Here is an 11061-nt window from a genome sequence, read left to right as displayed (position 1 = left end):
AGGCCGACTGACCGACATATCAAACAACCAATCACAGTTCATTTTGTCCAGCAGCACGTTCCGGGGTGTGGAAGTGTCGCCACAATAAATGTGGTTTTATTAACAAAGTTCGGGAGAAGCACGATCAGATAATCATTCAGTTTGGCACAGGTGCATCTCGTTTAGCTAATCATCCTAAATAGCACACAAGCTTATATATATATATATATATATATATATATATATCCAGTCTTCCTACCTCCTGTCCCACGACAGTTTTTTCGGCATCCCTCCTCCACCCCAACTCCTCACTTCTAATCTATTTATCCCAAATTGGGGATAGGGGGCGTTATTTTGGTTCGGGCTGTGCTCCGGGCCCGGACCCCACCCCCAGGACAGCACGCCAAAATATGCCTACTATTCGCCTTCAGATTAGATGTAAGGGTGAACTCGTGAACAGACCAGTGTGTAAAACTCAGACATATTTTAAGGATTCTGTGCTGAACTTTAAATATTTTACATACTTTTGAGAATCCAGTGTTTAGTTGATCCTGATAAGTGCTCGTCGTCACAGTAGTAAACAGGGCGGCTTTCTTCATTCATGAGGGGATTTGGTATCTTTGTTTCCAGGAGGAACGTTAAAGGAACGCGAGACACACGTCTCCCAGAAAACCTGTATAATTCTACCAATCCGATGACGCCTTCAAAACTCCTGAGGTGTTCCACTTTTGTGTGCCGTATGCATCAGACGTTCAGCCAATGGTCTGTGGGTGTGACGTCTGAGGCGGAGACTAATTTCTACATTTACATTTACATTTGATCATTTAGCAGACGCTTTTATCCAAAACAGCTTACAAATGAGAACGATAGAAGCAGTCAGGTCAACAAGAGAACAACAACAGTATACAAGTGCCATGACAAGTCTCAGTTAGTCTGGTACAAAACGCATAGCCAGGTTTTTTTTTTTTTATATAAATGAAATGACAAGAAAATAAGGAAAAGTGCTAGTATGAGTTGGTTAAGTGTTTGTGAAAAAGATAGATGACATTATGTCACAAAATTGTGGACTCAAGATGGAACACAGCGAACCATATACACAAATATATCACACTAGATATATGTGCACAGAACTGGGATTGCTTTCGTAGTCTTTTGAATGGATAAAATACAGATATCACTTTAATTCATTTTAAAATAATCCTAATGAGATGGAAATGAAACACTGCTCGAAATTCAATCCACAGACTCCACGGAAAGGAACAAAGTTATTCCTTTAAGGGCACTGTTCCTGTGACAAGGCTATCAGTTCATGCCTGTATATTTACTTCTATGATGTTTACAAGCGTCTACACACTTTATTTTTCTGTAACAGCAGGCACAGCTATTTGTACATTTTATGGGACTGGCTTCCGGTGTAATTCGTTTCCAGTTATTTTTCACTGTACAAAAAGCTTGTTTAGCTGCATGATTTTGCAAACTAGCTTGTCTTACCATGATATTTTAACGTTTTTTCTTGATTATGAAAACACTGGTTTGTAGTACAGTTTTCCGTTGATTGGTTATTCTTCTTGTATTTCCCAACATCGGTTAAAAATATGTGGGACACACATAGATTCACAAGTTTGTGTGCTATAGGGACCTTCACATTCATGGACTGATTTGGGACATAGGAGCACATGCGTCTTCTTTGTAAGGTCTTTCATTTATGCATCAGGTCATACATTTTGTATAAACCTGGCTCCTCCGTGTGCTCCACAAGGTTACTGTGCTAACCAGATGAAGGGTTGAATAATGGTCTGACAGTCCAGAGATGTGGATCTGTGGCAGATCCAGCACTCCTGAATAATTCAAGGAGCAAACAATCAGCAAACACACATTAACACACACACCTTTAAATGAAGGACCACTCAGTATCAGATATTTAAAATATTGGCTGTAATTTGGTCTTAATTATAGTAAATATCAGTTTAAGTCTAATACTTATTCTTGGACTGTTTATAGTTTATAATACTTGGACACTTTTTAAACTGATGATACTGTTGAACATTAATAATTATTTTTTGTACCTTTCTGAAATCACATCACATAGAGAGCAAGTGAATGGATTTCAGTGCATTACATACATTAATAGATTCTTGTGGGAGGTTAAAAATGAAGCAGTCCTAGTTCTGTTAAAAGACCAGTTCACCCAAAATGTAACATTTGCTTAAAAATTACTCACCCTAAGGACATTCAGATGTAGTTTGTTTCTTCGTCAAAGCGGTTTTGGAGAAATTCATCATTACAGCTCTTGTTCACCAATGGATCCTCTGCAGTGAATTTTACACTGGAGAAATCAATGTTAAATAGGTTAAAAACACCTTATTAATGAATTTGTTTCTTAAAAATAGCTTGCAATTTGGAGACATGAAGATTACTTGTAGATTCTTGCAATGTTTTAATCAGTGCTTTGGACATTAATTCTGATGGCACCCATTCATTACAGAAGATCCACTGCTGAGCGAATTATTTAATGCTTTTTCTCTGCTTCTTTAAGGTGACAAAACTAATTAACATGAACTCTTGACTACGTAAAGATGAATTCCCTATGGACTAGTGGTAGATGTATTGAAGATCTGGTATGGATGAGCCACTTATATGTTCACACTTAAATACATTTGTACCTTCCCTTTAATGGCTTACAGGAATGTGAGCTTTGGCATGAGAAGAGCAGAGCTTTAATTACGTGCTGCTGAGAAGATGAGTAACTCCCCCAGAGGAGAGAAATGAGACACACCGAGGTGGTGAAAATGTCAGACATCTGACCGCACCTAATCAGAATGTACGACATTGTAGAAGATCTGTCTTCATCCTGTCATGGTCTGCTCAGGACATTATGGGGGAAAAAAAACAGAGTGAGATAATGAGTAAGAATGAAAAGAATTCTAAGAATACTTAGAAATGAACTGTGTGATAATTTTTTTTAATTGTAATAATTAGCTGCTTGATCCTTCAATTCATATTTCTTAGGTAATTATTTTCAAAGATATTTAAAATAAAAAACTGACAAAAGGCAAGACGTCTTTTAATAAAAGAATTACGCATTCAATTTAAGAGACAAAAGATTCAGAGAACCTATAACATTTGAGATGTAGTCTGTGAAATGTTTTTCTTTTGACATCACATTTATACATCTAAACTTGTGATGTTGATGTTGGATCATTTCATCACAGCACTTTTTGCAGAAACACTATGTCCATTCATTTAAGATGCCAAATACTCACATAGTGCATCCTAATTAAAACACACACACACACACACAAAACACAGTCTTGTCAAACACAAAACATTTCACATGTTTCAGGTAAATCTTGGCATACAAAGGTCAGAACAAGGCAGTGTTGGATGAAAAATTATCAATTTTTATTCTGAAGGGCATTGACAGATGAGATATAGGTCAGATGTATGTAGGAGAATAACATCTCAAGATATGGTCACAAATCAATGTGACACCTGGACACCTCCCATTGCCAATTAGAAGTGTGTAACCTTCTAGACATGGAATTGATGGCCCACTCAGAGGTTATTTATAAAACCTTTCATTAAAAAAAAAAAAAAAAAAAAACTTTCATTGATGCTCATGTGCTCAGCACACATTTACTGTTGTCGACTCTTTAACTATTGTGGTCACTGCTAAAGGTTCACATAACTTTTGATACAACAACAAACAGAGAAAGTGCCATGTCTGACTTTTAAATACATGATCGACACACTTATAGAGTCATGCAGATTTAAAGAGAGAGAAAAGAATATAAAGACACATTGTACTTCACGATTTTAACAGCTAATTTGTAACCCTTTTTGTACATCTTAATGTCACTTTACAATTTTGAAAATTATCTTTAAAAATGTTCTAATTGGCATTTAGATTCATGAAGAATCTTACATGACACATTTCATCCATTGAATAAAGACTAACTTAATTTTTGTAATATTATGTACCTGTGTTATTTTTACTAAGTAAAGAGCACAATATGCATTATGACACACAACCACAGTCGTTTCAAACAATTGCATATCAATAAATAAATTAAACAAATTATCTCAGAGGACAAACAGCGGATTTAAACTGCACGGATGTCAAAGCGATACCATCTCTGATTCAAACCGACTCTCAGCTGGTTCTTAAAAAAAAAAAAAAAACGGATTCAGTGACGTTACGTGAATACATCAGGAAGCAGGAACACCGTATAAATAGAGAAAGTTTCCAAGCAACTCAGCGAAGCAATAGAAAGCGGCAACAAGAGCACAAGCGCTTAACGCTGTTATCGCTAAAACAGAAAATAGTTATAAAAAGGATTTTGTATTTTAAATTCTCCGTTTTACCTTACTTACGCCAAAGCATCCAGCACCATGGACAGCGTCCGCGCGGCGGTTTACCTGAGCGTGCTCCTCTCGCTGCTCTGCGTCTGCAGGGGTCAGATGTCACTGGACAACCGACTGAGCGCGCAAGAGGAGCAGGACATCAAAAGAGACCTGGTAAGAGAATGAAAGAGAGTGTCATATGGCATGCCTCATCAAGTACATTTTCAACCTGAAAAAAAGTTTCAGCCACATCTGAAAAACTGTATGTGAGCAGCTTAAACAATCAGGATTGAGTTCTCTACATTGAATGGGTTCAGAAAATTCAAGTGAAACTATGTTCATCACTATGAAAGCATGCAATTCGCTGTGCTTTCATTGTAGAAATGGCTGTTACTAAGGTTTCATTTGGATACATATAAGGAATTTAAAAAAATATTAGGAATTAAATTATCGTTTCTAATCTATCTGTCTTCGAAATTCATGCTTTCTCCCCGTTCACTGTTTAGGCTGAGGCGCTCGGTGAACTTTTGGATGGAGATCAGGACGATCGGATATCTGTGGAGAAAAAAGCTAGTGTCATTCCAAGGGTAAACTCGTCCATTTTTTTATGTTTTCTTAGAAATAACGTTCATCATCAAGTAGAAGAGGTTGACTATGCAAGTATCTAATGCGCTGCATCGTGTTGTTTTAGTGTGATGTGGGGGAGCGCTGCGCCATGAAGCACGGACCGCGCATCGGGAGACTGTGTGATTGCATGCGAGGAACAGCCTGCAATACTTTCTTCTTGCGCTGCTACTGATGGAGCTCGAGCAGCTCTCTTCTCTCAGGCACTGTGCTAAGAAACTCGTGACAGAAATGCTTGGGACACCTCATCTATTTATAACGCGTGAAATGACATGGGTGATGTATTGATACTGTTGTTTTGTTCGTCAACTTGTCTATGTGTATATGATTAAACGTTTATTTTAAGTGAATAAAACGTTTTTAGGCTCATTCGTTCTGAACACTGTCTACTCTAAATGGAAGTATGCATACATTCTCTGTGAGTTTTTAATGTAACTGTTTAATAAAACCGTAAAAACTGCTAGAATAACGTCTGAAGTGAGTCATTGCAGGGTGCGATCAATGATGATCAACAAGTGTCATGATCAGCAGCTAACATCTTGATTTGAATAATCATTAATCATTGGTTTCTAGTGAATCCTCTGGAATCCTATAATAACAAAAGGCTGAGATTTAATTAAGTGTTGGGTGGACATTATGTCAGCGGTCATCTTAAAGCTTTAAAAGCGTCAGCGGTTTGTAATTATATTTGTGATAGCCTAGGTCTATACCTAATGCAGTGACAGTCCGATACTCATCGGAAATCACTAGAGATGGTACAGTTGCTATGGTTATCTTCATCTTCTCGGGCAAACTGATTAGTGAGCGTCTGTTTGGCGCAAAACTTGTAAGACATTTTTTGTGGTTAGCCTACTGAAACCTTGATTGAAAACGCTGCTGAAACATAGCTACTTATAAAAATAATTCATAGCCTACTTTATATATTTTTAAACAAAGCTATACATTTTCTCGTAAACACTTTTACAACAAAAATAACTAAGAATAACTAGCCTACATTACATAATGCAAGCAGATCCCAAGCCTGGTGCTAGACCTAGACTCGTCCTGTTTCTTTAAATCTTCTTCGAAACAAATAGGATTAGGCTGTTGTGAGAACGGTCCACAGAAATGATGTGCTCACCAATCACTATTAGGCTATATGAATTGAAGAAAGTGTCTCAGAGGGAAGATAAATCTACATGTAATGGCCCTGATAAACTCTGGACAATCTCATCATCCCGCTCTTTCAGCAGGAGGGGGTCACTGTGACGTAGAAGCAGGTAATACTTTTAAATCCCAAAGACTTTGCGTGAAAACTCAAGCCGGACCCCTCGCGACTAGAAGCACTCCTACGTGACTATCATAAAACACAATGTCAAATGTATGTATACTTCTCGTAGCGCTTCATTGTGTTGTATATATTTATTCTGAAATCAGTGGCGTGGATTCAAGACCACCGGAGCTCGAACCGACCGGACCGTTCAGTAACGACGCGACACACGCGGTGAGTGAAATACTGCGCGCTGGTTATTTGCACCGCGGGCCGTTGGATAATCAGAAAACTAACGGTTTATTTCAGACAAGAGCGGTCACAGAATACTACAACGAAAATCTTCAGAGACAGGTCGTGCCCATTCTGAAGAGAAAGTTCAACCGTCTTCCAGGAGTATGCAGACGTCTCAAAAGGAGGAGGATAACCATTCTGGTACTTCACTTCGGCTTATTAGAAGTCTGTATACATTGATCAACACGACTGTTGTGTATGTTCTGCATGAAAGTAACAACTCGTGCTACATTTAGGATTTAAAGAGATAGTTCAATTAAACAATAACGTGTGTTATGCATTTACCCTCAAGTCGTTTTATGTATGAGGTTCGTTCATTTTGAACGATGTTTGTAGACAAACATTGCTGGTAGCCACATACTTCCATAGTATGGAAAAGAATACTAATGGATGTCAATAGCTACCTGTTGAAAACATTATTCAAAATATCATCTTTCTTCAACAGAATAAATTATTTGATACTCGTTTGGAACAACTTGAGGGTGAATAAATACGAAACATTTTCATTTTTAGATCAACTATCCCTTTAAAAAGGATGACCACATGAAAAAATAAAATAAAACAATGGCTTGTGGTCCCAGACTTTTTTTTTTTTGGCAGATGAACACTTCAAATCGAACACCTCAATTTCTTTAAGTACTTTCTGAGAGGAAGACTAATAGTTTTTTTCTTGTTACCTGTGACACATTATAATGGTCATTATTTTAATGGGAATTATAAAATCACAAGTCCCTTGGGTTTTCAAAAGTCAGTGTGTTCACTTGAGCAAAAACATGAGTAGTAGAGAAATATGTCTTACCATTTGTCTTTTTGTTTCCTTCCACAGTGTAACACAGCAAAGTTCTGTTCTGCGATGACACGTTCTCCGCATGGCCACATCTGCTCCTGTCCAAAAGGATCAAAGTGCACCCATTTCTTTTTATGGAGTTTGTGATTTTTTTTTTTTACTTTCAACACACAATAGATAATTGTCCATCCTGACAGAATCACACGACACTAGACAAACTAGGGCAGACAATTCCTTTTCCGCATTTATTCCTCAGTTCATTATCAACAGAGAACAGGAAACGTCACCCATCTTTCATAAAAATGCACCCTTTACATTTTAAGTAGATCATTAAAATCAAATTCACATGGCTTCCTTTTTAACTTGTGGAGTTAAGTAAAAAACAAAAAACAAAACAAAAAAAACAATCAGTTTTAATAAAAAGGCATTATGCCATCAAACCAATCATAATGTAAATAAACTTATGGGGAAAAGTTATGTCCCTTTGTACCCAAAGCCAGCAGAGTAATGTCTTACTGAAGCTGATGGCACAAAATATCTCCTTCAGCAAACGAGATGCAGATGCAATATTGAAATTAACTGTGAAGTGTTTGCAAAAATATATAAATAAAACAAAAAGGTGGGTTGATTTCAATACATCTCAGCCTCTTCATTTCAAGTCAAGCAGCTATAACATACACTACAATGCAGTCTTGCATTCAATTATATAAGAACAGAGCTGGTATTTTTGAGACTGATGTTATGAACCAAGATGTTTGTTCACATAACTTTATATAAAATATTTATTTTTGCTCAGGAGGGCAAAGACTAAAAGTAAACGTCATGAATGAAAACAAACTAAACAAAACCTTTAATAAAGAGCACCTGTAGAAGTCTCTAAAGAATGTGTCAAAACACTATAAGGGTCATTCTACAGAAACGTCCACATTTGGTATGGCAAGATCTCTTAAAATTGATTTCTTTTTCTAACATTTAAACTTAGACCACATTATTAGATTACCCTTTGACTTTATGAGTACACATAAATTACAGCTTAATGATTTTTTATTTTTTGTGTGCATGTATTTAAAGACCGCATACACCATTTTTTTGTCACTGGTGTTACCTTACTTCTTTAGCGATATTAAAGGTGTTTATGAATTTTTTTTTTTTTTTTTTTTCAGCACATGCAGTCAGAGGTACAGCAAATTAATGATGATCTAACTAATACGGTGATTATGTTTTATTTATTTTAATCAGGTTTGTTAAAAGTGTGACTGAATGATGTTAGTTCAATTGCACAACCATGTATTTGCTATAACAATGAAAATATTTGAAAAAAAGGTTTTAAACAAGCAATAATACAATCATTTAAAGCTTAACTCTTAAGTGCAGCAGAATTCAATGAATTTAAATTGATCATTATGCCACATATGACAGATTTTATTTAATGTGAAAGAAAAAAAAACAGTAACACCAGTGACACAACAAATCACCAGTGACATACATAACATATACAAATGACTCATTTCATAAGAACTGAAATCAGAGTTAGAAAAATATCATAGACAACATTTTAACTTAACATTTTAACTTCATTTCTTCACCATTTCATATCTTTGTTTCTAACCGATGATCTTGTCTTTCAGTTTCTTTATTTCCCTTTGTTTCCTTTGTGCATCTCTCCTACGTTGTCTCCTCCCTCGTTGTAGTTGTCTGTAAAGCAAAATATTTTCTTGAAAAAAAGTTCTCACTCATTTAACCCTAGCTTGAGTGTGTGTGAGAGAGATAGAGAGAGTGTGTGTGTGTGAGAGTGAGCGAGAGAGAGTGCTCTTGTTTCTGTATCATATCAGGACACAACTCTGTATAATGACATGGGTATGATACAGGTATTACAAGGAGAGGGTGACTTATGAGGACATAACCCTTCTCCCTATTTTTCAAAATGCATATAAATCATACAGAATGAGATTTTTTGAGAAATGAAAAATGCACAAAGTTTCCTGTGAGGGTTAGGGTTAGGTGTAGGGTTGGTGAAGGGCCATAGAATATACAGTTTGTACAGTATAAAAACCATTACACCTATGGGATGAACACACTTTACACAAAAACAAACGTGTGTGTGTGTGTGTGTGTGTGAGAGAGTGAGTATGAGTGTGTGTGCGAGAGTGTGTGTGTGTGTGAGAGAGAGAGAGAGAGAGAGTGTGTTTGTGAGTGAGTGTGAGTGTGTGTGCGAGAGTGTGTGTGTGTGTGAGAGAGAGAGAGAGAGAGAGAGAGAGTGTGTTTGTGAGTGAGTGTGAGTGTGTATGTGGAGGTACTGAATGCTATGCACTTTTATATCTCTTTCACCATTTATTTCTGTATTTGTAACAGTTCAGTTTGTACCTTGAAATGCTGGGTGATCTATCTGGTGATGATGGGGGGGGGGGGGGGGTCAATGCTTCTGTTCTGACTCTTTGCATGCATCTTTGCTGACGGGCCCTCCATGCCTTTCACTCATATCTCTTCTCCCTTTCACTCAAATTACTTACTCTCTTTCTTTTTTGTGTGACAATGTCACGGACATAGCTCTGTTTCCTTTTCTGCAAATACTCTGCTCTGTGTTCAGGATCATCATCCCTACGCTTTCTGTATAGTCGCTGTTTCTCAGCTGCGCTCAGTGACCAAAGGAGGATTAACAATGACAAAGAAAAGTTAGAATCACAATTTTAGTGCTATTTTATGCAAAATAACTAAATGAATAGCTTTGAACAAAGTTTATCTATAACAGGGAGTCACTGGTGTTACTGATCTTCACTGGTGTTACCCATAAGGAAGGTGACACCAGTGACAGTAACACCAGTGACATTTTTCATGAAAACTGCATTTTACTAAATGGCTGCTGCAAGGTATCAAACCACATGATGTCAATCATGGTATACTCACTAAATTAAGTAGTTTAATCCATTTGTATTCTAGTTTTTTACAATGCCCAAACAATAAAAGAGGTCATACCAGTGACTTCAACTAAAAGCTTCATATGAAATCATGAGATAAATGAGAAGATTTCTGATAATTGAAAAGAGACAGTGGACTTACCATGGGCTTCTCTTCATAGATCTCCAGAAAATTGGAAGAAGAAAGTCGAGTGATGTCATCAGCGTGATTGTTATTTCACAATAAGAGCTTTTTTGTTAAACGGTAACACCAGTGACACAACTCCAGGGGACCACTACTTTCATTATATATTTTATAATATTTATTTAGCATTTTGTTTTTTATTGTAATTTACATCATATATTTTATAGTTATGGACACATGGTTGTATTTTAAATGGAAGAAAACACTGTTTTTGACCTCAAAATAAAGCATTTTCCCTCTGTACATGACTGTGGGGACGAGCACTTCTGTGGTGCTTGGAATTCTAATTAATTAATAAAAATCAAATATTGCCACATTGATGGCTCAAGAAAGTGTAATTGTTCAAATTACATATTGTTTCATTTTTAAATATAAAAAAATTGTAAACCTAATGTGTTTTTCAAGTGTAATATTTCTGTAAAGGCTAGGGACAGAAAAATGGACATTTCTGTAGAATGACCCATAAAAGTATATGCTGAAAATAAGGTTTTAACAAACAAAAACTGCACATATAAGATTAATTAAATTACTGTTAATGTTTCTGGAAGAAACATGTCGATGTTAATGGATGGACGAGTGTGTCAGGTTGGAGAAAGTCATCTGTGATTCATGAATGGTAGCGTGTTCCAAAATGAATGAAGCCAAATAAACAAACTCCAAAACTTTGCTATTCACTGAAACTGAA

General features: G+C 36.5%; 1 protein-coding gene across 1 annotated transcript; it reads left to right on the top strand.

Moving 5' to 3' along the window:
- The first annotated feature begins 3631 nt into the window (after positions 1 to 3631).
- cart4 (cocaine- and amphetamine-regulated transcript 4) lies at positions 3632 to 5397 on the top strand. The gene is made up of 3 exons (XM_052583264.1): positions 3632 to 4497; positions 4830 to 4910; positions 5015 to 5397. Exons 1-3 carry the CDS (start codon positions 4372 to 4374, stop codon positions 5120 to 5122), a joined length of 315 nt encoding a protein of 104 aa, XP_052439224.1. The 5' UTR covers positions 3632 to 4371; the 3' UTR covers positions 5123 to 5397.
- The last annotated feature ends 5664 nt before the right edge of the window (positions 5398 to 11061 follow it).

The sequence above is a fragment of the Carassius gibelio genome, chromosome B19 (genome assembly GCF_023724105.1).
Source record: "Carassius gibelio isolate Cgi1373 ecotype wild population from Czech Republic chromosome B19, carGib1.2-hapl.c, whole genome shotgun sequence".
Taxonomy (NCBI): Eukaryota; Metazoa; Chordata; class Actinopteri; order Cypriniformes; family Cyprinidae; genus Carassius; species Carassius gibelio.
Note: the sequence above shows the minus strand (reverse complement) of the source record. Positions and strands in the feature narration are given on the sequence as shown.

Bases quoted from the DNA above. Each gene is read 5' to 3' on its own strand.
- cart4 (XM_052583264.1), top strand. From the start codon at position 4,372: ATGGACAGCGTCCGCGCGGCGGTTTACCTGAGCGTGCTCCTCTCGCTG. The intron at 4,498-4,829 runs GTAAGAGAATGA...TTCACTGTTTAG, and splicing joins AGGACATCAAAAGAGACCTG to GCTGAGGCGCTCGGTGAACT. The intron at 4,911-5,014 runs GTAAACTCGTCC...GTGTTGTTTTAG, and splicing joins AAGCTAGTGTCATTCCAAGG to TGTGATGTGGGGGAGCGCTG.